General features: G+C 54.5%; 1 protein-coding gene across 2 annotated transcripts in view; it reads right to left on the bottom strand.

The window, feature by feature from the left end:
* Positions 1 to 26,163, bottom strand: part of IGSF21 (immunoglobin superfamily member 21) — a 232,499-nt gene that overhangs the window by 115,463 nt on the left and 90,873 nt on the right. For both annotated transcript variants that reach the window (XM_042951724.1, XM_042951725.1), the window contains exon 2: positions 17,772 to 17,884. In XM_042951724.1, coding sequence (XP_042807658.1) covers positions 17,772 to 17,884 — 113 coding nt within the window. The remainder of the gene's footprint in view (positions 1 to 17,771; positions 17,885 to 26,163) is intronic.

Raw genomic sequence — 26,163 nt, 5'->3', positions numbered from 1 at the left:
CCAGAGCATGGGGCTCGCTGATTAGGGCCCACGCTGAGTCGGCCCTTTTGCCTTCTCAGTGGGGCAATGGGTGGGGCCAAGTCCACGGCATCCACAGCATGATGTCCGGGGTGGGGGGTGGGGGGTCAGACTGCAGAGGGTGAGTCTGAGGGCAGGACCAGGGCTCTGCATGGATGAAGGGGTTGTCCGGTGGAGGTGAGGGGAGATTTCGAGGTACGTGCTCCTGGGGATGTGAGATGCGGGGAAGCGGGAAGGGGGCCATCTGTGCAAGATGAGATGGGGTAATTAGCTTAGAAACAAGAGCGAGAAGACAGCAGGCAGGAAGTGTGAGGCCTGGGGCCACAAGAGGCCAGCCGGGCTGGCAGTGCAGCCCGCTGGGGACCGAGATGCCAACAGTCTCTTAGAGACATGAATTCAGGAGCAGGGGGCGGCGGGGGAGGGGGGATGGCGCGGAGCATGGTCCACAGGCGCAGGGGGAAAGCCTGCCGGGAGTAAAAACTAGAACTGAGACCCTGTAGTTTTTTATTCCAGGCCAGTCCCAGATCCAACGGTAAAAAGAGGGACAGCAGGCTGGCCCGTTCAAGGCCAGGTGTTAGTGTAAGGGCACCTGTCTTCACTTTATCTGCGAGAAATGACCAGTGCGTTTCCCAGGTCTGGCTGCCCCTTGGGGGTCAAGGTTAATTACTCCTGCCCCCACGAAACGGGAGAGTCATCAGTCAGGAGGCAGCCTGGCCTGAGGGTTAATGGGGTTTGAATCCCGATCACAACCGAAGGGGCTTTGGGACCTGGAGGGATTTCTTCCCTTCCTCGGGTCTCTGTTCTCAACATGTCAGTGGAGAATGTACCCTGACCCTCTCATCCTGCCAAACAGTGACAAGAGTCATGGAGGCATCGAGGGGACGGAGACTAGTTCGGTGCCCTGCACACAGTAGGCACTTAACACATACCTGTTCACTGATGAATGCAGTATGTCTGAAAAATACGTGGAAGGAAGAAATAAAAATGTCAGGTGGGGAGACTGAACGCCCAGACAATACAAGGAAAGCCACCACATGCTTATTAAAGAGAATAAATGAATTCATCTAATTTGTAGGATACAAGATAAAGCCCACAGAAAAATCAATTGCTCTGCATTCTTACATCCCAGAAACCCACAGAAAATCCGATGAAAAAGATTCTATTTATAATAATAAAAAATAAATACTAAGAGTTCTTTTAATTGGGGACACAAGATATTTGTGTAAAGAAATTATAAAAACCCAATAGAGACTCAATATTAGGAAAACCATCAACATAATTCATTACATTCTTAAATTAAAGGAGAAAAAACCATATGATTACTTCAATAGATCCTTAAGAAGCATTTAATTAATTTTTCTTTATAAAAAGTCTAGGTAAAATTGGAATAGAAGTGAACTTCCTTTATATGACAGTAATAGTATTTATCAGAAACCAGCAGCAAATATCATTTGCACTGTTAAAATAAATGCAGTCCTATGAAAAATATCAATAAGAGAAGGAAACATTTTTACAAGCATTCTGGAGGTTTTAGACACTAGAATAAGGCAAGAAATTATAATAAGTTTTATAAGTAATGCCAGGCACTGTCCTAATTTATTAGGTAAAGTGCCAATGTTGGGGCACAGAGAGATTTAGTCACTTGCCCAAGGTCACACCATTTCAAAGTGGCAGCGTTAGGGTCTGAGCCCAAGTGATCAGGTCCCAGGATATATGCTTTAAAAAAAAAAATTTTTTTTAATGTTTATTGATTTTTTTTTTTTTTGAGAGAGAGACACACACACACAGAGCAAGCGGGGGAGGGGCAGAGAGAGGGAGACACAGAATCCGAAATGGGCTCCAGGCTCTGAGCTGTCAGCCTAGAGACCGACGCGGGGCTCGAACCCACGAACTGTGAGATCATGACCTGAGCCAAAGTCGGATGCTTAACCGACTGAGCCACCCAGGTGCCTCCCAAATTTTTTAATGTGTATTCGTCTTATTGAGAGAGAGAGAGAGAGAGAGAGAGAGAGAGAGAGAGAGAGAAAGCCCATGAGTGGGGGAGGAGCAGAGAGCAAGAGAGAGAGAATCCCAAGCAGGCTTCACTCTCAGCTCACAACAGGGCTCGATCTCACAATTGTGAGATCATGACCTGAGCTGAAATCAAGAGTCAGACGCTTACCCGACTGAGCCACCAGCTACCCCTAGGATATGTGCTTTTTTTTGTTGTTGTTTATTTATTTATTTTGAGAAAGAGAGAGTGGGGGAAGGGCAGAGAGAGAGAGAGAGAGATTGAGTCCCAAGCAGGCTTCCCTCTGTCAGCACAGAGTCCAACACGGGGCTCGAGCCCACAAACTGGGAGATCATGACCATGATCAACAGTCATATGCTTAACTGACTGAGCCACCCGGGCGCCCCAGACATGTGCTGTTATACATCACGAGACACTGTCTCTTGGGTGTTAGAAAAGTTGCTGTTATTTGCAGATCATATAATTGCAGAGCTTAAAAAAAAATCCCGAAGATTGAAATTTTTTTCAAAAGCCTGACAAGTCAGTAAGACGTCTGCATAAAAGGCAAATATGTCCACATCACAGTTTCCTGAATTCCACCAGGGGAAGAACGCCTAGAGCAGCGCCCAGCACCCTGCCTGGGACATGGTGGGTTCCCAAGAACTATTTGCTGAAAGCTGAATCAACAGAGAGTCTGCCGTCATCTGGAATGACGGCAAACTGGGTCAGCGACGCAGCTGGGTTTCTCAGAGGGATCCGCTGAAGGACTTCCCTCCAGCCTCCAGCTGGTCCCCCTCCAGCACGTGCTCTTAGATGCAGAGGAGGCCTCCTCTAGGGTCCCCGCAACAACCCCCTCAAGCCAGTGAGGCCGTCCCTGTCCCGTCTCAGCCCGACAGCCGGGCGGGAACAGGGCACTGTTGTCCCTGCTGGAAAGCCCAAGTCAGCGCTCTTAATCCAGCGGGCCAGGCCCCCTCCCTTTTCCCCACCGATGCCCAGGGCGTTCTTCGACCCTTGGCAGTGCATGGAGCGCTGTCCTTGAATCTGCCCCATAGCCTGTGTCCACGGAAAGGCGGAGGGCCATCGTAGGAACATAGGAAAGCTGTGCCCATATCAAGCTAACATAGGAAAAGCACTTCCCGCATGCCACATTGGCAACCGCGCGACTCATCACCCAAACCAGGATACTTTTGAGACTGGAAGAGGGATGCTCTTAACCATCGCCCTCAGATAGCAAGCACAGCCTGGACTGTTCCAGGCAAACTGGGGCGCACGGCAACTCTCACTGCTCTTCGACGAGGTCGGAGCCCATTCTGCAAGCGCGGATGTGGAGGCCGAGAGGTTGTGACAGCGGGAGAGGCAGAGCCTGGGACTGACCTCCGATCTCTCTGCCTCCAGCATCCCTCAGGCTCAGCGGCCTCTCCACCTCTGGTCCACATACTCCTTGGGGCACAGGCTGTTCTTCTTTGACACACCAGCAGACACAAGGTCTTGAACATCAGGAGATCGAGTCGGGTCAGCTTGGACTTGCGGGGGTGTTTACGGAACACTAATAAGGCTGGGGTGGTGGAAGCCTGCAGGGGGGAGGAGGTCAGGGAGGGGCGGGGCCAAAGCAGGGCCCCGGGAGTTTCATTCTAAAGCTAAGGAATGACTCGAGCTGGTTCTGTCTCTAAAAGGGCACTCTGGCCACTGTGCGGACACTGGACGGGGCAGGGCGGGGGGTGGGGGAGAAGGGGGGGAAGATTAGAAGCAGGGAGTACAGTTAGGGGCTGCCGATTCTTGGTGGGGATAGAGGCTTGGGGAGAGAGGGGCGGCCAGGACATAGGAAGAAACACGTGCATTCAGGGCAATTTTTTGAATGGAAAAATGAGAGGGCTGTAGGATGGGGGTGGGGGGGAGGAAAAGGAAGGGAGGAGACAGGAGAGACCCCTGGGTTTTTGGCCTCAGTAACCAGATGTCATCTATTGAGATGGGGAGGAATAGGGGGGAATAGATTTGGAGGAGAAATCCAGAATTTTCCTTCGGCCTTGTCAGGTCTGAGATGCTCATCCGATATTTGTAAGGCCGTGTCGAGAGGCTTTTTTGCTTAAAATTCTTCAAGTGTTCCTTGCGGCTATCATCCAAGCTCCATTACATGGGACCCCAGATGTGGAACGTTCTTCTTGAGTCCCTGACTGCCACCAGCCCCCTCCCCCTGCTCCAGCCCTCCATCCTTCACCAGTGCCTGATGGGATTCCAGTGGGCCGCCCTCTGGGCCTTGCACCTGTCCTTCCTCAGCTCGCCATTCCCTCAGTCCCCTCCTCCTTCCAGAATGGCTCCAGACCAGGATGGGGGCCCCTCGCCTGTGCCTCTGTGACATCCTGTCTCTCCCAGCACAGGGTGAGCCAAGGACCTCACCCCTGCGGGGCGCCCGCGTCCCGCACAAAGGGATATTCATCGAGTAAACAGGGTCAAAGGGAGATGTTTCAACCACTTAAGGAAATAAGCAGCTTTCTAACACCCTCAATTATTTTGGAAGCACCTGCTCACATATAATTAATGTGCCGATTCAAGTGATTATTATCGCCATTAAAGCGGGTCCCCCAAGAACCACTACTCAACACTTGTTTAGACACATCTGAATCCCTCCACCGCCTGCAAAATAATCACAATCATCCAACTCAGATTTCATCCCCTGAACTAGAGTCTCCAATTCAGACTTCCTGCTCCTCTGGGCTGCCCATCTAACCTCACTAGCAGGGTTCCCGAGGGCTCTGCGCCACGGTTCGAAGAAGACCCCTCTTCTTCTGGACGGAGCCACCAAACGCTTTCCCACAGTTGCCAAAGGGACCCGGGGCAGCCGCCCTGAGTGAGCGAAGAGCCCGGGGTGGGGGCAGGTCCTGTCCCCTCCACCTGTCTGCTCCGTGCGTTGGTCTCTGGGTGGGGGAAGTGTGCTGTGGCCTCAGCCCTGCGGGTGGAAGCTGTTTTCCCTGGGGTCCTCCTCTTAGGTTGACGGCCACTGCACGGCTCTGCAGACGGGCCCTGGGCTGTGTCACCATGAGAACAGCCCCAGGCAGCCTGACCCGGACAGTGCCCACCCAGCCCGCCCTCTCCGAGTGGCGGGGGTTCCGAGCTTCCCCAAAGGGGATCCAGACGGCCCCCGTCAGTCCCGTGGACCTGCCCTGGCACTGAGAGGGTGGGGCAGTAGGGGAAGTCAGACAAGCTGGTATACGAACCCGCTCCACCTTACCGTCTGGGAGGCCGGGGGCCAATTACTTAACGTCCCTGAGCCTCAGTGTCCTCAGCGCTAAAGTGGACAACAGTACCCGCATCCAGTGGTTTCTACGGGAATTCAGTGAGGTGACTCTGAACGGCTCTCACATGCCTTGCCTTGTGCCACAGGGATGGTGTCAATGGGGATTAAGGGGGAGAGACAGGCTCCCCAGGCCACAGGGGTTCACCCCTTCCGAGGGTCCAGCCCTCGGGTCACCTGTCACTCTGGGGAAGTCCCTCCCACCCAGCAGTATGGCATTTCTGCCTTCTGTGGAGCCTTCCAGAAGGCATTGCTCTTGGAGTCAGATGGCCGGGTTCGGAGCGTGACCGGCCGTTCCTCGGTCGCACAACTGCTACGCAGCCTAGCGTCAGGACCCCAGCTCCGAAGTGGGAATGATGGTGTCCAGGCTGCAGGGTCCGTCCTGCCCTCCCCCAAGGCTCCCTGAGTCTCTGAATGCCCCAAGATGCTTCGCTCACGGCAGCACAGGAAGGTGAGCCCGCAGAGGACGCAGGGGCCACAGCTTACGGTGACAGCAAGGATTCTGGTTTCCATCCTGAGAACAACAGGGATGCTTCCTTGATGTGTTTCAAGCAGGGGAACACGGACACAGGCGTGTCTTCAAAGGCCTTTGGCTGCAGAGTGGCCTTCTGGATCCGATCTTACCGATTTCCTTCAGGTTCTCGCCTCCTCTTGGCTCCTAGGGGTCTGCCGTTTCGTCCCCTTTGAAGGTTCACCTAAGGGTGGGGCACCCACATGAGTGAGATTCTCAGAACACCCACAATCCACGGCTCTCCTGGGGAATCTAGAACTTTCTGGAACGCTGGCGGCCCACACTTGATGCGGATGCTCCATCCCTACCTCGTCATGATGTCACTGCTGGGCAGCTGGACTTGACACAGCATAGAATATTCCAGAGCTGGAGTGAACGGCATCACCCTGCTCTGTGCTCACTTGGGCCACAGGAAGCCCAGAAATCCTTTGTATTGCATTTCTGACCGGTGACCATTCTAACATTTGCTTAGACGCTTCCAGGCCTGGGGGACGCTCCAGTCCCCAAGACACCCCATCCAAAATTGATAAGCTCTTAATTGTGGCAAAATCTGTTAGCTCGTCCACTAAGAGTTTACCTTTTGTCCCTCAGAGCCACATAAACTGTTCCTTCCTTCCGTCATTCATTCACTCACTCACTCATTTATTCATTGTCTAGGTTATGTGCTCAGACACAAAGACAAAGGACACTGGATCCTTACCAACAAGGGGTCCCATTCTGGGAGAAAGACATCCCACTATTATAATTAATCACCCCATTGAGAACTCTCGGCTAGCAGATGCCAGTCCTTTGGGGGGCAGTTACCACAGTGTCCAAGCATTTATTTGATGACCTTTCATGTACTAGCCATTGCCCTGCTTAGCCGCAACAATCATACAGACAAGGCTATGTTGTTCTTACTCGGTGCTCTATTCCCAGTGCTTGGCACAAGGTGCCCAAGAAATACCTGCCCCATCGATGAACACATGAGCCCAGCGCGTTAAGTCACGAGGGAGGCTTCTCGGCATGTTGAGAGCATCGCGAGACTCTAACTCAGCCTGGTCACGTGATTGAATGAATGGGGAAGCAGCTGGAAGGGGAAAACGGGCTGGGGGGAGGGAGGTTGCTGGGAATGACCTTGTAGCTGACCTTCAAAGGCAAGTGGAGTTTGCCAGATGGCGCAGGCAGAGGGCAATGCAGCACGTGCGTGGGCACGGCGGTGGGAGAGAGCGTCTGCACATTCCAGAAGCTGCAAATGGGCCTTAGGATGGGAGCGATGGGAACTCGGTAGGAAGCAGTGCTGTAGAAATCAGCTAACACAGCTTGAATCACGAAGGACCTAGTAGGCTGGGCCAGTGACCTTGAACGTGATCCTTAAGGTGATGGGACGCTCTCGTAAAGGGCGGGGTCTGAGGTGGGAGTGCAGTCACGTATGATCGTATGATCAGTGATCGGCTGTGCATTCTAGAAAAGTGCCGGGCTGTGCCTGTGTGCAACAGAGAGACTGTCTGATTGCCCACGGGTGTCTCTGAGTCCCCTGGTAAGAGGGCACAGTGGCCCTTCACACGAGCCTGCGACATCCAACTATGAGATGGGCCGAGGAGGAGCAGGAAGGACTTGAAGGGGAGGAGGACCCCGGGCTGGTGTTCTCGGAAACATCCCTCATTTCAGTCACATTACTTTCTTTCAACGGCGGGCGGGAGCACAAGTTCACCTTTAATCCTTCTGTGACAAGTTAAGTCAGCCCCTTGTCACTTAAACCCAGCAGGGCTAAGTCACGCCAAGCCTGCTGGAAATCACACTCTGGGCCCAATATAGCACCCAGCGTCCACAGGCTCAGAGGCCCGACAGCAGGTCGGGGCCTCTCCACCTCTGAGGAAGAGTGTCCCAGCCTCACCTTGAGAGCGCCCCGAGCAAGAAGTGCCAGCCTCTTCCCCCAGCCCAGGGTCCCCTGGGGGAAGGAGAGAGGCTGGTTGCAAGGCGGGGAAGGGGTAACACATTCTAGCCACATCTCACTTCGACCCTTTTATTTTACTGAAGATCCTGAGGCTCAGAGAGGGAAACTGGTTTTCTCAAGGTCACACAGCAGGATGTTTGGTCCCGGAATCCCCCTCTTTTCTCTTCTGTGCCCTTGGTAAGCAGGGGCAAACTCCCCAGACCGAGCTAAGTCATCAAAATGTTCACCTTGGACCTGCCAGTCTACCGTATCTTTCATGTCCATCCAATGTGAGAGTTTATTCCTGGGGGAGGAGGGGTCCAAGTGTGGCCCAGTAGAATGTCTTGTCATCTGGGGGTCCCTCTCGACACTTTGGGAGCCAAACGCCCTTATCAGTCTTGTATGAAAGTCTCCAGGCAGAGAACTCGGTCTTTTTGCCAGTATCAGAAACCTGATCTTAATCCCCCAAAGAGAATGGATTTCTCCGGTCAAAACACCTTCCCTTGTGCCAGGGAGAACAGCGATCTATTGCCAAAGCCAGCCTTTCCTTTCTTGCATCCTTATCTCCTTCTCCCACCCGAGGGCATCTGTGCACACGTCCAGGCTGACTGTCCTGTGGCGTCTGGGCTGAGCCCACCCGCCCGACGCCCTTCCCATGTAAGCTTGACTACGTACAGCTCCCTCTTCCCGCCAGGTCCCCGGAAAGCTCGTGGATCACGGGCTCTTTGACCCACCCTTGGAGCCCCTTGGTCTCCTAGATCCACCCTGAGTGGCGGCCCTGATGACCCAAGGGTGGAGATAATGACCCCCTGCTCATTTACACTCACCAGCACCTAGACACCTGCTACTGTGGTCACAAGGGGATGGCACAGACCCCTTTGAGAATATTCAACCCCTTTCCTCCCCCCCCCCCCCACCCAAAACGCACATCACATTTTAGGCATACTTTCTGGGGTTTCAAGCAGAAGCCCCAGAAGCTTATCTCCCTCCTCCGTAGGGATCCAAAGATCCCACATAAGGACGCTGGCCCGGAGTCGGCCAGCACCACAGCGCCTACCGGAGAAGCAGATAAATAAAACTCAGCAACAGACGCAAAGGCCGGATGAATAACTAAAATACCAAGTGATACCTCTCTAATGGAAGTGCGTAGAAAATGCTATGGAACTTCGCAGGAGGATCTCTTAATTCTATCCTGGTAGGCGAGGTCAGAGGCCTCACAAAGGAAAGAATGAGTAAGGCCTGGCCAGGCGGAAAGAGAGGATTTAGTAAGCTAAGTGCAGCCCTATTTCCCTGCTCTGCGGGTGAAGGAAACTGGCTTGTCTGCAAGACATCTCCTTTGTTTCACACAAATCCCTGTGAGATGCTGGGGGGGTGGGGGGAAGGCGAGCAAGCCTATTGGGCAGAGGAGGAAACAGATCTTTACAACTTAATGAAGCTGGACCCGGAGCTCTCCCCTCGGGGGAAGCGGGTCCACCTCACCCTTTCTCTCTCCAGCCCAGAGTATCGTGCCCAGCACGGAGCAGAGACTCAGGGAGGTTTTGTGAACGGCTTTCACCCCAAGGCCACTGAGTTAATCAGTTGGTAGAGCCGGGATCTCTCCCCCAAACGCCAAAAGCACCGCCGAGTTCCTCCAGGATCCCCCAAACATTCTGGGAGGAGAGCAAGTCTGGATTGCAAGGCTCGGCAAGTTTGGAATAGATAATGTAGCTGGTAGCTTATGAAAGACATACAGACGGAGAGGGACCAGGTAGAAGCAATTGTCTTTATGTTACTGCAAAGGTTTGTCCAGAAGGTCAAGGTCAAATCCCCTGAATGGTTGAAACCTCGAGGCGTGCCACAGCTAGCCTCAGTGCTTCCTTCAGCCCACTCCCGGCAGGCTTCTGCCCCACTAACTCCAAGGAGACTGCTCTTTTCCAGGCTCCCAGTGGGCTCCATGTTGCAAATCCATGGTCATTTCTCTGTTCTTGTCCTAAGTCATCTTGCTGCAGCATGGGACACAGCTGGCTCTTCTCCCTTGGGATCTGGGACATCCACTCGCCTGGCTTTCTTCACATCTTGCCGGCTGCTCCTTCCAGCCTCTTCCCTAGTCTCCTTTTCTCTAAATTTTGAGCTCCCCAGGACCCAGCACTGTGTGCTCTTCTCTTGCCCGCCCCCCCTCCCCTTCTGCCTGTCATCTCACCCAGGCCCACCGTTCGTATCTGACGCCACCCCCCCCCCCCCCCCAAGTATAAATCTCCAGTCCTGACCTCAGTCCAGAACCCCAGACTTGTAGCCCCAGCGGCTGCTTGAACAACTCCAGCCCCACGTTAGGGGCACTTGTAACTTAACACAAGTGACAGAGAATCCCTTCCAGCCTTCTCCTCCCCTCCCGTCCTTCTGGCCTCAGGAAATAGCACCACTCCCCCCGCCCCAGCTGCTGGAGCCTGAAAGCCGGGAGTCACCCCAAATGCTCCTTGCCTCCCTCCCGTCAACACGTTAGCAAGCCCATTAGATTCCACCTGCAGTTTATGGAAGAACTCCATTCCTTGCCACCGTCTCCACTGCTGCCATCCTGGTCCCCACCCAAGCCACTGTCACCTCTTTCCTGTTACAGCTGTAACAACCTCCGCGTGGCCCCTCTGACTCCAGTCTTGCTCCCCTACAACCCATCCTCCACCCAGAAGTGACCTTTCAATAAAGTGAATCAGGTCCCGTTACTTGCCTGCTCCAAACCCTCCAAAGCTGCCCTTGGAATTAACTCCAGACCCAGCGCCCTGGGGCACATGGCCTGGCGTCAGTGGTCCTGCCCGTCTATCTGTCACACCTTACCTCTTAACTTCCCACAACCGGCTGCATTCCAGCCCCTCGGTGGACTCGCTCTCTGTCCCTTGAACACGCGAAGCTTGTCACCAACGCATGTTCTCTTCTCTCTGCCTGGAATGTTCCACCTCCATCCCTTAGCAAGGCGGGTTCCTTGTTGCCTTGGAGGTCTCAGCTTAAATGAACCTTTTCCTGACCACCCAATCCCATTCTACCCCGCCAGATTATTTTCATTATATGCACTGCCCTTATCATTACCTGCCATTTTTCCTGTTCGTTTATCTTTTTACCTCCCCCTGCCTCTAAGCTAAACCACAGGCGTTCGGGATCTTGCTGCCCTGTTCCCTGATGCATGCCCAGTGCCTAAGACCATCCTGCTTAGTAACTACATGCTGAATTAGTGTCGAATGACTGAATGGGGCAGCTAGCTCCTATCAGAGTTTACCATGCACCAGGACATGGTCCCTGGCTGGGCCAAGGGCATTACAAGATGCTGGAGTGGGCAACCCCTGCCCCTTTTAGAGCCAAGCCATCGTTGAAGACCTGGGATTAAGGGCCGCAATAACTGCAATTCACACTCTTACCTCTAGGGGGAGCTGACGGTTTCTCCATCACTCCACCCCCAGAAGCCTGAGCTTTGGGGGAAAAGGGTCTGGGATGGATTCAACCTGTTCCTGAGGGTGGAATAAAAGGATTGCAATGGGACTAGACTTGGAAATGTGTTCTGACTTCCTCTTTATGGGTGATTAGAGTTGTTCTATAATCAGCTGTCCTTTGGCAGGCCCTCCTTCCACTTATGCAACAGGGGTGACGAGATAGGGCATGGGGCATTCTTCATCAGAGACAGCCTGTCCCTCTGGAAGGCCAGGGGCGAGGGAGGGGGGCCTAAACAAGGCAGTTCGGACCAGCTTGGCTCCGGCTCTGTGAAGAACGTGTCTTGCTTTTCTTACTCCCTTCCTCGTCCAGATTCAGGAGCTGTAAGATCAGGTTGTGGGTCCAGGGTGGGAACAAGGAAGGGCCAGGTTGGCTCCAGGCCAGAGGGGCCCGAGGGGTGGTCCAGCCCACTTCTCCAGGACTTAGGTCCGCCTCTACCCATCACCAAGAGTGCACCTGCCTTCTTGCCCTTGCTGGTATCATTGGACTGTTATGTCCCCTTATGATCATCGCTTTCTATTTTGGTTTCGGACAACAAAACGTCGTCCAGGACTTACACTAGGAGAGAGCCAATGCCGGTAATACCCTTTTGAAATAACTCTTTGTTTCAGGGAGAGAAGAACTAAGATCCACTGAAAGGGCTTAGCTGTGTGATGACAATTTCCAAGAACTGAAATCCAGTGAGTTGGCCAGCATAACTGCACAGAAACAGAGTCTACCAATTTACATCGCCTCTGCCTGTCTGCCTGGGGAATGTAGGTGGTAGGATAGAATTCAAGGAATCCGATGATACTTGGTGATCTTCTGAAAAGACCTGCCACCCTCATTTTATGACTTTCCTTTCTCAATCCCTTATCCCTTAAGCTACCACGAGACATGGGAGGACAACGGCCACCATTTATTGAACAGGTGCCACAACAGAGCCAAGCCCTGGGCTTGTTTGCTTGCAGACATCATCTCATTGAAGCCTACAACGTAGGGGTTTGCATGCCCAATTCCACATGAGGTTTCTAGAATGCAGAAAGGTTAGGTCACTGCCCAGACACATACCCCGAACTCATATGCGCGTATCCTGACGCCTCAGCCCTCTATCTTCCTACCTTACCCTTCCCAGTCTCACGGTCCAGAGCAGCCACACCCCTACCCCGGAGGCATCGAGCAAGGCCCCAGGGCGGGAGCTCGCCCCAGCCAGGTAGCATCATGGAGGAGGCATTCATACCACAAAACAAACACCCAGGCACACGCTCCCCACAAGGTGACAGAAGTGAGATACGGGGTTCCTGAAAGCGGTGCGTTATCACTATTGACCAATCTCCTTCTCTATCTTGCTCCGTGGCTCTCTTTTCTGTGGCCTTGTAACCTGGGCCCAGCGCAGCTCTTGGGAACAGATTGTGACAGAAAGGGACAAAACAAAGGAGAGATGATAAAAACTTGTGAAAGGCTAAGCTCCCATGATTCTCTGTGGCTGTTTAATGGATTTCTATGATATAAACAGACCTTTGGCTTTGCCTGCTGGGCAGCTGACCTCCAACTAAATGAGTTTAGACAGTATTCCTTAATAAGAAATGTTCCTTTTTTCCCCACATCCACAAAGCCCCCTGAGCATACAATGACTCACACTCCCCTGCCAACAGATACCGTCGGCCGCACACATACGCCCACCTGAAACAGAAGTGGGCCACGTGCCACGGTCTATCAAAACATGCACATGCCTTTGTATTCACAGCTCTATCACTTGTGCACGTAACAAACATTTACGGATACAGTGGGGGGAAAAGGCGTGGCCTTTGCACTTGAGATGCTCGCAGTCCGGTGGACAGATGGGTGCTTTGGCACAGAGAGATAAGAGCTGGGGTGTAGATCCGAAAAGTGGAATCATAGAGGAGGGAGCGTCTAGAACTTTCTGCAGAAGTCAGGGAAGGTGACATGAGCGGAGACGCGGTCTCCGTGGACGGCCTTCAGTTTCCTCGTCTGAAGAACAGGCACAACAATAGACCCGACCTCACAATGCCAGCGTGAAAATGAAATGTGGTCACGTATGCAGTGCCTGGCACGTAGTGAAGACTCAATAAATATTATTGGCTAATAAGTCACTCAGATTAGAATTAGCAGCATTACTAAATGAGTCCCCAGTTATAGATGTAAATGGATAGAAATGATTAAGTAGGAAATGATTAAGAGGAAATTATCAATCATTTTTTTTCTGGAACCAAGTCCTGACTTTAATACTAAGGTAGTTTGCTTTTTAGATGACAGCCCCCTACTGTCCAACTATGAAATTGCACCCCTGCTCTATTAGCCACTGAATATTTCTAGGGAAAAAAAGCATGAGCTGCAGAGACGGAGCCTGGGAAACTCAAATCTGGGAGAGGAAGCCATGAAAAAGTGGGGAAAGCATGAGGGGATGGGGAGAAGGGCTGTGAGGCATCCTAAAGTTGGACAGGGCTTTTATAGACAGCTAGGAAACCCAGTCAGGTGCCTGATGACCTTCGTGACACCTTCTCTTTGTTTTCAAAGAGGTCTTTTGAGAATGATGGTCCCTCTTCCCATCCCTCCAACCCTCCAACCATCCCTCCCCAATCTAATGATGGCAGGTTACAGAACAAATAAAATTCATTTTTCTGAAATTCACTTTAGAGCAAGTTTGCCTGGAAAACTGGCCCCGTGAGCAGTGGCTTTTCCCTTGCCGGGAAAGCACAGTATATTCCAGAAGCCTCAGAAAACACTGCAAATAGCCATAGTGGATATCCAATAGAACTTCCTGTGATGATGGAAATGTTCCATACCTGCTCTGTCCAGCATGGTAGCCACCAACTGCATGTGGCTAGTGAGCTCTTGAAATAGGGCTAGTCTGAATGAGGAAATGAATTTTTAATTTGATTTGATTTGATTTGATTTGAATTGAATTCAATTCAGATTGAATAGCCACATGTGACTAGCCATGGCTGCCATATTGAATAACCTGGGGATCTGATCACATATATTTTTTTGAATCTCTTCTATAGTTCGGCAGATGTTCGGCATTCCCCCCCGCCCCCCTCCCCCCCCCCCCCGCTATGAACTGGGAAGATTATGGGGCATAGGGTCCAAGCTGTAGGCCCCGGCCCCCTCCTCCTATCCCCTGCCCCCACCCCATGCCTAAGACACCCACATGGCAAGATCTTCCCCGATGTCCAGCCAGAGATCTTGTGAACCCCAAGGGAGTGATCCCTTTTGCTTCAGGCAACGTCATCAGCTCTGCCAATCTACCCAAAGAATCCAACCCATTCATTCCATTTCCGAAAGCTCAGGATGATTCCATTGCTAAGATCATGTCTTTAGGACCAGAGGGGAGGCTGCTGGGCTTCACAGGTCTTGGGCCATTTTGTGCCCACTGGGCTGAGCGGGCAGTGGTGGCCTCATCACAATGCCCTGCTTTTCCCTTCTAAAGAGATTGGAGACACGGCCCTGGCTGGGCCTGTGTAATCTATTCATTTCCTTCCAAGCCGGGCTCTGTAAGCTCATTCACAGAGGATGGGTGAAGGAAGCCGGGGAAGCAAACAGACGTACAGAAAACAAACAACGCTGGGCAGCTCCCTGCTTGGTGGGGGGGTGGGGGGCAGGAGCTGCCGGGAAATGGAGGTGGGAGAATAGAGATGTAGGGACTTGTCTGGAGCGGGTGTGGGGGGGGGATTCTGACTGGAGAAGGAGAGCGGGGCTCCCATTGCTGCTTTTTTCACGTCCTCCAGAAGCCCCACCCCGCATAAGGAGCCTTGGCTTCTGCAGCCCCCATCTTGGTAAGCTCTTATCTCTCTCCATTCAGCTGGCTCCCTGGGAAAAGAGGCGATCGGTGAGGGAAGGCCAGAGTGGCGATAGGCAGAGAGAACTGGAAGCATGGAGCCAGTTCCCTGGAGCTCTCCCCACCCACCCCACCCCACCCCCTTGCCCTGCCACCGGCCTCTGCCCCCATCCTCACCATCACAGACAGGGCATGCGGGGCTCCCCTGGTCCCAAGGAGAGTTCCAAGTCAGCTGAGCCTGCTACCTCAATCCAGCTACAGAATCACAAGGGCCCAAACAGTTGGCTCCAGTGGGCAATTTGCATGTGATTTGCATACATCTGCATATACCCTCCCCACTCCAGAGGCACCGAGTCAAAGGATGTGAAATGAAGGAAAATAAATTCATTAGTGCAGCCTACCATAGCCCAGCACACAGGGTCCGCCACCATAAGAGATGTAACTGATTCTTAAGGCAATCAACGTGATCGCAGTCTGGGGGGCGGGCGGCGGCGGGGAGAGATGGGGGCGGTGGCGACGGGGGAGTCCCAGCACGGTGGGGGGGGGGGTGCAGAGACAGGAAGGGAAAGCCCGCGTCTCCCTCATCTTCAGAGAACATAGCACGGAGCCACGTGGAAGCCTGCGCCCGGTTTCTTACACCTGGCCCTGGCCTTCGTGCTGTCCCCACGTCGGCAGCCACCTCTGCAGGCAGACTTTCACCACCGACGCAGAAAAATTCCATTTCAAACACGAGTGAGGATGGTTGCTTCGAGGGCTGGGGAGGCAATGAGGTGTCGTCCACTGGTATTTCCCTGTCTGCAAGCTCCCTCCCCCCTTCACCTCCCTTAAGCGTTCCCATTGGGTCTCTCTGCCAGCGGGGCGGGTCTTTCACGTCCCCTCATTCCGATCCCATCTACGGATGGTTGGGGGAGAGACAGTCCCATCGTTAGCAGTGAGCTGCAGTTAATTTAGCACAGTCCTTCTGCCAGGTGCTAATGAGATGCTGGCTGTGTGTGTCAGCCAAGCAGCTCCCATATCATGTAAATACGCCTCTTAGTGATTCAGTTCATGGCACTATTTAACATATGCCTTGACTTTCTCTAGGCCTGTTGATCTATCCGGGATGGAAATCTTATCTAAAGCTGGGGCCCCCAGGGGTGTCGAGAGCATCAGGTTCACACCTGTGGGGCCCAGGCTGCCTGAAGAGCTTAGGTGAGGGGGTGGCTAGGGGCAATTTTAAGTGGGAGGGGCTACAACGCGACCTTGGAGAACAATGATCTTGGTTAAAAGGAACCCAAGGCGGAGTCAACAGCAGCGACCAGCAAGTGATGAATCAAAGACCAAGACTGCAAGAAGGAAGAGCAAGGACAGGAGGGTCCCGCCAAAGACTGGCGCGAGAGCAAGAAGGAGATTGAGGAGCGGAGTTCTGGGTCAGGGCATTGAATGGTGAGTGTGCCCCAGTGGGATCCTCGAACACAGGGTTTCCAAGCACCGCACCGTGTAAAGGGGCAAAGGAACCAGTTCTAGATGTGTGATTATCAACCTGCCCGTGCTACCTGCCCCCCCCCCCATCAGCTCTGTCCAGCCCCCACTCCATCAGCTCTGTCCAGAGCAGGTGCACTTGACCGTGTCATCTACTGGTCTCATCTGAGGAAAGGGCAATGCCGCAGACAGAGGTTAAAGAAGTGTGGCTTTAGATCGGGAGTTGGTGGACCACGGCCGGTGGACCCAATCAGCCCACAGCCTGTTTCTGTACAGCCCGTGAACCGAGAATGGTTTTTTCTTTTTCTTTTTACCTCTCTTGATGGGTGACAGAAATAAAAAAGGAGAGTGTTTTGTGACATATAAAAACTACATGAAATTCAAGTCTGAGTGTCCACGCACAAAGATTTCTTGGAACCCCGCCATGCCCTTCCATCGCCACGTTGTCTGTGGCTGTTTTCACACTAGCACAGCAGAGCCGAGTAGTTGTGACAGAGACCATACGGTCCCCAGAGAGGAAAACATTTACTATGTGGACCTCAGCGAAAAGTGTTGCCAAAGCCTGTTTCAGATCACGGAAGGGGAGTTCTCTGCCTAACCTGTTCCCAAGATGGCGGTACTTTGCTCTGTGCAATCCTGAGTGTGGCAGGAACATCAATTCCCAGTGGACCTTCTCCTGAGCCCGGCCAGCCCTGACTCCCCGGTGGCCAAGGGACACCGGGCCGGAATGCCCCGTCCAGACACGAGAAGGTTCCTATCGGTGGCTGGAAAGGCCAACACTTGTGCCCAACAGCCAGAGCGGGTCCTTCTGTTGCCAGCAGCTGGGCCCTGGACCAGTGAGCTTCTCTGTGTCTCTAACGGCGCCCCTTCTCAGACCCAGATCAGGTGCCAGTCACCAGGATAGTCCCATACGTAATTGAATTAGAAGGCAGACCATCTCTGTAATTCGTTTTAAGAGGGCAGGATGCCACGCTGCTGTTCTCGTTCCTCCGCCAAGAGGATTACCCAAAGCCCCCAGCCTGAAATCCCAACCTCCGATGTTTCTTGGTTGTTACACAGCAGTGTTCTTACTAACTCATACTTGGTACTGCTGGGGTCTCCTGAGCAAAGGGGCAAATTAGGGACACAAAGGAGACCAGAACGAGATAGTTCCTGAGGACAAAAGAGAAGGCTGAACAAAGTGGTCTTGCAGGAGGGTTCGGGCAGAGGATGGGAGCCTGGCAGAGGGCACCGGACGACATGGGGCTGCGTTAGGACTGAGGACATGGCCAAGCCTGCAAGGGTCTCCAGAGGGGCTCTGGGGACTCTACCTTCAGTCCTGGCCGTGGTATAGTGGGGACAACTGTGATCACTTACCCGGTACCACACGATCTCACGCATGCGACCATCTGTCTTGAAGTTACACTTCAAGGTCACGGCATCACCAGCCACCACGGGTGGGAGAGGTTCAATGTTGACAGTCAGGTAGCCTACAGGAAAAAGAAGAAAGGGGAGGTGAGGGCATGGGAGGAGTGGAAGGGCTGGGCCGACCGGGGAGGGGGGGAGGGAGCTGACCCGTCTGCAGGGGTGCTGTTCACACTGGAGCCTGTGTGATCGGTACCCGCCCGGCCTGAATGGAGGTCATTGCTCTCTTCTTCTTTGTCATTGGTGTCTCCGTCCTGAGAGCTTGTGGATCCCTCTAGTCCTGAAACACTTCTTGGGATCAATTTTCCCTTGAAAGTAGGACCTGCCGGCAGCTGGAGGTCATGCCTCAATGGACTTCTACAAGATGCCCGGAGAAAAGGTCCTGCGGTCAACCACTATACCTCTTTCCCCCCTTTTGCAGGGTCTTGATATGCATTAGCCAGTTAAGTCTCATGGGAAACGAGCCCGCCGAGAAGCACCTAACCCAGCATTTCCAAACCTATACGTGTCTCTTAGCCATCCCTGAAGTCCTCAGCCTCCTGTGCAGTCAGGGTTCCATGGAACCCACATTGGGACATGGTGCCCGAGGTGCCCGGATCCCTCCATTCCCAGCCTTCTAACCAAATCACTCCTGATGAAAGGGGAAGAGCTCCCTGAGGAACTTCTGTTTGCTTCCTGAACCCCCAAATCTCCCCCACCCCCCGCCAAATCTCCCATCTCACACACTTTGCCATCCGAGGGGAGAGTTGGTACCCCCTGGAGGCCATGGTGGGGAGGGGTGGTTATGAGCTGACCACCCTGGGAAGGAGTCCAATCCTCTGCAAGCACCAGGTGATGCGTCTCGCCCACCAGCCGCCCCTGGAGCCCCAGAAGCTAGGACTGTTAACCTGGTAGTCACACCCAGGGGAACACTCCTGTCTCCACACCAAAGTCCGGCTCGGGGGGGCCTCTGACCCTCTCCGCTGCCTCGCAGAGCCCCATCCCCAAGGGCCAAGCCCCATTCCAGCTCGCCAGGGGGCCTCATTCTCGGGCGATCGCCGGGGCCCATCTGATTGGCTTCCCGCCGGCTGATGTCCGGCCATTGATCTAATGGATCAATCCAGTCCAATTGTCTTAATGAGAAAACTAGCCAGGATGGGTTCAGGGATTTCAATTGTGCAGGCAACCTGAGCGGATCGAGCCCAGGGACCTGACTCCTGCCTGCAGCTTAATGGTTACAACACTCCCGGGGGGCCAGGGGGGCGCGGTGGGGGGGGGGGCGGGAAGAAATAAGAATCGACCTCCGCAGGATCGATGGGGAAGCTGGAGTCAGAATTGACCTGCGTGGCACCAGGCGTCAGGTCCCAATGGCCAGGGTGAGGAGTAAGGCAGGGGGCTCACCTCTAGGTAGCCTCAACCTCAGGCTGGAGGTCAGGCTCCCAGGAAGCCCCACGGAGCTTGCGTGGTCCTTGCGAGCAGTGACTGGAACCAACTGGAAGGATCAGTGCCCCTCCCACCTTTCCTCATTCATTCAGCCCCAAAGTTTGCTCCCACTTGCTCTGAGCAGGACCGTGATCCACGAAGCAGGGTGGTTCTAGCAGTGCCCTGTCCTCTAGGCGCGCACAGTTTGGGGACAGTTTCACAACACGGTCACACTCAGTGGGCGGGTGACAGTGGGGGCTGTGAAAGGAGGGGGAAGGAAGCCTTCCCGGCCTGGACAATCGGGGAAGTCCCCAAGCCCAGCTGGGTCCCAAACCACGACAAACAAGGAGGCTGCCCCTCAGGAGGCGGAAGGCCCATGACAGAGAGGACTCTGGGCAAGCTGATCCCGAGCGGGAAATAATAACGGGTCACATTTCCACAGCACCTACTCTGAGACAGGCTGCAGGCTAAGTGCACAACACGCCTTCACTCAACCGGCTGTCAGGGAATTCCCAGGAGAGAAGAGCCCGCATTCCTCCAGCTTTCCGAAGGGAAACAGAGAGGCAAAGTAACCTACCGAGATCCCGCAGCTCTAAGCGACAGAGCTGGGACTCAAGCCCCACCGACTGCTCCATTCTGACCGCCATGCTATCCACACAGCCTCTCTAATGATGAGAAAGGAGAGGGAAGGGTCGGCAGACCCTTCCTGGCCAGCACAGGGGAGGAGTGGGAGATGCTGCTAGGGGGCCGAGACAGGAGTCCAGGACCCGATCCTGTCCGCTGATCGCTCCCTGGCTCGGGGCCGACCCCTGGGCTCACCTTTCCAGCGTGGCTGCCCTCCTTGCGGGGGTGGGGGTCTCACCTTTGAAACGACGAGCCAGATGGCTGGGGAGCTCAAGAGCAGAGAAGGGCCCCCCTCCCACCGCAAGGAGGCGGGAAGGACACGTTCTCGGATGGGTGAATCTCGCAGCCGGCCTGCGGTGAGTGCAGATGGTGTGTGCGTGTGAGGCAGGCCAGGGCGGGACACAGGTGCCAGCTTGCAGGGTCGCCATTGGCTGGCAAGCCCCGGCGGAATTACAGGTGTGAATCGGTGGGGATGGAGGGGAACACGTGAAGCTCGGCTAACCAGGGGTCGTGCGACAGGCACACGGCGAGGTATAGCCGGTGTCCGGGGCAACAGGGCTCAGGGGCGTGCAGGGTGAGAGCAGGGAAGAGCCCTCTGCACAGCAGCGGGGGAAGGGGGTGGGGGGGGGGTGGGACTCCCGAAGAGGAGATTTCGAAGGGGGGCACCTGGGTCCGGGGGGGGGGGGTTGTGACACCTTAAGACAGCATTTCGCAGGGCGTGTAGACAACAGGGAGCTTCTGATAAATGTTTCAGGCAACAGGATTTCTATTCCCGACACTGCGTTAAACAAAATGGAGCACCCTTCTCTCCTTCAGAACCCTTCTCTTTTCCCTTCTTGCGTCTTGCCTTCATTCGTGAAAAAGAAAAAAAAATTGGGAATCTGTTCAGTACCAGGCACCGCTCCGGGCCCTAGAGATACAGTGCTGAGAAGAGACAAGCCCTGTCCTCCAGGAGCTGAGGCTACGGCAAAGGAGGCTACAATCAAAGAAGCGAACGAGGGGAAGGAAATACGGCCGGTGCTGATAAATGCCATGAAATCAAGGTAAACCAGGGTAAAGCGGCCCCAGGGAACAGAGAGCGGGGCAGGGGCCCCTCTGGACAGGGTGGCCCCAGGAGGCCTCTCGGATGGGATCCAGAATAAAGGCAAGTGTGAGCCATGCAGGTCTCTAGGGGGAAAGCGTTCCAGATGGAGAACGCCGCATGGGCAAAGGGCCTGAAGCTGGAGTGCGCTCAGGGTGTTCACTCAAGGTGGACCCGGGTAGGAAATCTGTTCATAACGTTGTATCCCCGGGAGCCCATCTTTGATTCAGCACCTTGCAAGACTAGAACCAGGGTAGGGGCCGAGGGGAGACAAGTGAGACAGATGGCTAGGGAGGCACTCACTCCCCTTCTCCGCAGCCCCTGAGTCACGCCTGCCTCCCCTCCTCCTGGCCTTGGCCTTGCTAGAGCCCTTTGCAACAAACACCAGGAACAGGACTCTAACCGGAAGCGGAAGGGACTGTGGCTCCCATTCCCCAGGACCCCCTGCTCGGAGGGCGGGGGCGGGGTGACAGCGCCGAGCCTAGCCACACTGGGGGCTCCGGCCACCGTGCAGGGACTACAATCTCCCTGGGCCCGTGGCGCTTTCTGGCCCCCATTCAGCTCTAGCAACAACCTGTGCGACATCAGATGCCGTGCTGGCTGCGTGTGTCACGCGGGAGTGTAATTGTCTGTTTGCACATCTGCCTCTCCTTCTGGAATGCGAGCTCCATTAATATCAGTAGAGTATTAAAATGAGATCTGACAAGTGCTGCCTTTGGAGCTTTCTTACGAGCAGGTGGGGACGATCCCGCCACGGCCCCGGGAGGATTTCTCTGTCGTAAAGAAGGAACTGAGGTTCGGGGCTGGTGGGGTGGGGGTGGGGGTGGGGGCGGGGGCGGGGGTGGGGGCGGGTAGGGCCTTGTCCAGTGACACCACCACCTAAGCAGAAAAAGCTGGGACCCAGATCTGCCCCCTTTGGAGGCCAGTCTCTTACCCCTGCCTCCTGGGGTACCCGGAGCGGAGTCGCGTGACCTGCTGAGGTCACATGCGGTTTCGGGGAGGGTAGCCCCGATTCGCCACTCCATTGACTGTGTCCCGGCCAGTGCAGGGGCCAGAAGGGCACACGGGGAACCCAACGTGGAGCGACGGAAACTGCGAACGGGGAGGCCTGGGCTTGGGATCAGGGAAGCTGGGCGGAGGGGACGGCCCACTCCCCCCAAGGCTTGCCATCGGAGCCTCATAACGAGCTGCAGGCTCCCAGATGGTTCCTGTCCAAGGCCAGGACGAGCCCTCAGGTGACTGTGGGCTCTAAGCCTCAGGTCTGGAGGGAGGGTCGCTAGCTAGGCAGGGAGGGAGAGCCAGGTGACAAGGCAATTTTCTGACACCTGTACCAGGAGCGGACCGAGTCAGTGCCGATCAGCACCTGCACCACAGGTGAGAACTCACCTTCCCAGACACAGGCACACACAGGAGGGTTCATGGTCAAGGAGGTTTTGGCAAAAGGAAAGCACAGAAGATCTCCTTTAGATCCCGGCTAACATCTCTCCGCTTGCTGTTCCACAAGATTCCATCGCCTTCCGAATGCCTTACATTGGTTCTTTGTCTGAAAGTTCCTCCCTCACTTTCCTTGCTTCTCCCACCCACACGCCTCCAACAAGTTTGAAGTCAGTTATCCAGTTCAAGTTTCTTGCTCTACTGCTCAGTAGTGACCTGGGCAAGTTATGTGGCCCCCACAGGACTCAGTCTCCCCACGTGTAATGTGGAGATGGGAATCATCACAGGGTTCTAGGGCTTTGTTCACCAGCCACAGCCCACCTAGGGCGGGTGCCCCCCGACAGGGTGAGGTGACACCATGCTTCTTGGCCTCCCGGACCATCATTCCTTCTCACTTCCCACTGTCTGGCTGAAGAAAGATGGTCCCGGATAGAGGTGGGAAGAGCGGGGTCTGATATCCGGAAGTTGGTCAAGGAGTAAAGGATTTAGAGATGACCGGGGATCCGGAGCCAGGAGACCCACATGGCACCCTTCTCCCGAGGCGGAGGACAGAAAAGCAAAGAGAGGAGATCTGCGAAGGCCCCCTACTGCCAGGACCCCTCCTCCCCACCTCCCCACCTCGCCCCTGCCGCCACGGCCCAAATCGGGCTGGTGGGAAGGGAAGGCTGAGCAGGCAGGGGTCAGGGGAGAGAGCCTCATCCACCAGCCAGGAGGCAGGGAGCACAGTCAAAAGAGCCTAAAAGACCTGAGTTCTGGTCTCCACTGTGCTGCCCACCAGCTCTGCGACCTCAGGCAGGCTGTCCCTCTGTCTGTACCTCAGTTTCCTCGTCTGCAAACTGAGGGATGAACTAGATCTTGGAGGCCTTCCAGCTCCAATCAACCCCAAGTCGGATGTTAATCGAGCCCAAATCTTGCCACCTTGGTTCCTGGTACAACTCAACACCATTTCACCGAGAAGTGCATCCGTCAATTAATCCGCCACCGGCTAAAGACGGAGCTCTGTCTTTCTCGGCATTAAATTTGCCACCCATCAGCCCTTTGCGTGAGAGCCCCCGAGCACAGTATCAAGAAGCAGGATCAGGAGGGGAGCCGGATTCATCTTAACGAAGCAGTTCATTATCCCGAATGCGGCCATCACTCTCCCCCTCTATCTCTGACATCATTTATACCGCTCCTGTTAAGATACGTTTAGCAAAATCACAGGCCATGTGTAGGCACCAGGCGCCCTCCCCAACAAGGTGATGACGAATAGCTCCTGCGTCCGGTAACTCGTCTTGTGATATCCCTGCGCCCCTCCTCTCCCCTTTCCCAGCTCAGAGGGGAAGCTTCCAGAAGGCCGGCTCACGTCTGGCCCCCTGGAAGGGGTGCAGGCCTGCCTTGATGCAGTGGAAAGAGACAGAAGTCATCTCAGGGTGACCTATGTGGATGTTTCAGTCTGCCCAGATCGAGAACTTTCCTGGGATGAGGGCTTTTAACACCAAATCACAAAGTCCCTGGGAAACCAAAACAAGGTGGTCACGTGAGTTATAATTCCACCATGGCCCATGGCTGGCCTGGTGCAGCGCTTAAACCTCTCCCTACCTAGTTCAACAGCGAGGGCGGCCATACCTCCCTTGACCAACTCGAGGACTGGCAGAGTAAAGGCTAACTCGTCCCTGGTGCTCGACCCCATACGGGTTCAGCAGACATTGGTGGTTAACGGAGTAGCGTGAGGTCGGGGTCTGGCTTGGACTTCCTGCATCCATTCATGCCCTTCTAGCATCCTCCACCAGCAGCCAGGCTGCTTTCTCTAGAAGGCACGCCTCTGGCCTTCTTAGGGACCTTCAGAGCTTCGAATCGGCGCATAGGAAATGTTGCGGATCCTCTCGGGGACATCTGGCACACGCCTAGTTCAAAATCCCCGTCCAGGCCCCTCTGCGTTCTGTTCTTCCTCAAGAGCAGCCCCGTCCCTCACTGCTGGGTCCTAGCACAGATGGTCCCCTCTGTCCTGAGCCCTCGCTCTTGGCTTGGGAAATTGCTATCCATCTTTCCAGGATTAATGGAAATCTCACCTCCTCGGGAAATCTTTTCCTGACTCCCCAGGCTGTCACAGTCCCCAAAACACCCCTTGTCCCCTACTGCTTAGATCACGGAACAGGACTTGTGACGGTGTAGTTGGTGAATGGTCACCACGACGTGAGGCCATGGGCTGTAACCAGGTGCCGTGTTACCTACGTGCCTCCGTCGGAGTCTCTGTTGGGTGAAGGAACAGATTAATTCTGGCCCATGCCCTGGACTGTTCCACAGAGTGGGTGCTGTGTCCAGGAGGGCTCTCGAGCCAGCACCCCTTCCCGGTGGCCTTGTGTGACACAGCCTGGGCCAGGTTGTGTCACCTAGCTTCAGGTGCCTTCTGCACCTGCCTCTCTGGCCACATTTGCCCGGACAGGCACTGGTGCCGCCTTAGAGTACCCAGGGGCCTCTCATGGAGGTCAGGCAGGAGGACTCTGTCCAACAGAAGAAATGAGCCCTGGGCGGTGAGTGGCCACCCCATCGGTCACGGGAGGATGTAAGGCAGACCAGCCGAGTCAGCAGACCGCACAGTGGGTACAGCAAAGAGCACAGGCAGCACGAGCCGTGGAGAGGCAGCAGCATCCATGCATAGTGGCCCTTGCTGAACCGCCATCCGGCAGGACCCCAGAGCAGCAAATAGCGTGCGTCCACTTGAGGGGGGGGACGGCCAGAAGTAGCAGGCTCACTGTTAGGGGACAGCGTGACTGGTGCATTCTGAATAGCGTCCCACTCCTCCTGGGGGCACTGTGCTGAGCTGGTGTCCCGTGTCCCTTCCTGCCAGCAGAGGTGACCGGGCACCTTGCAGCAGGTGGGTTAGGAACTCCGAACCTAGGGTCCTGCGTTACCGCCTAATGCACGCTTGGATGTCTGCAGGCACCTCAAACGAACCAAACGGAAGTGATGCTTCCCCCCACTTTTCCTTGGCTCAGGCAAGGCCTGCATTCTCTACAAAATGCATCCAGAATCCAACTCCCCCACCCCTCCGCTGCCACCCCCTGGGCCCAGTCACCACAATTTGTTGCTGGTCCACTGCAATGCCTCCCAGCTGGGATCCTTGCTCCCACCTCTGCCCTCTCTGATTTCATCTCCCCTCACTCTCTTCCTCATTCCTCCACCCCCCGCACAATGACCTCTGCCCGCCCCTCAATACTCCAAGCATATCCCCACCTCAGGGCCTTTGCACTTGCCGGTCCTGCCTCCCCAGACAATCTTTCCCCAGGCACCCACGTGGCTCAATCCCTCCATTCTGCTCTTTGGAGAGGCCCTTCCCAGCTATCTAATATAAAATCGTATCCCTGCCATTCTCTTGCTCCTTACCCTGCTTTATTCTTTTTTAAACATTTATTCCTGCCTGATACACATTTATTTGTTTGTCTACTGATCTTCCCCTCTCCCACCCCCTTACCCAACCAGGTTGGAAGCTTCATGAGAGCAGAGATTTCGTGTGTGCACGTGTGTGTGTATTTCAATCTTTTCTTCCTGGTGTTCAGACTGGATGGTTTCTATCGATCTGTTTCAAGTTCACAGACTTTCCTCCGTCATCTCATTCCTGCTACTGAGTCTATCCTGTGAGGTTTTTTTTTTTTTTTTTTTTTTAACTTTAGTTCTTGTATTTTTCAGTTCTAAAGTTTCTGCCTGGTTCTCCTTTATATCTTCTATTTCTTTGCTGAGACTTTCTATTTTAATACTTGTTTCAAGACCATTTGCGATTGTCCTTGTCAGATCCCTTCCAAGCCAGGTGCCATCTTATCAGTG

Source organism: Panthera leo, chromosome C1, assembly GCF_018350215.1.
Source record: "Panthera leo isolate Ple1 chromosome C1, P.leo_Ple1_pat1.1, whole genome shotgun sequence".
NCBI lineage: Eukaryota > Metazoa > Chordata > Mammalia > Carnivora > Felidae > Panthera > Panthera leo.
This window is presented reverse-complemented; position numbering and strand designations above follow the sequence as displayed.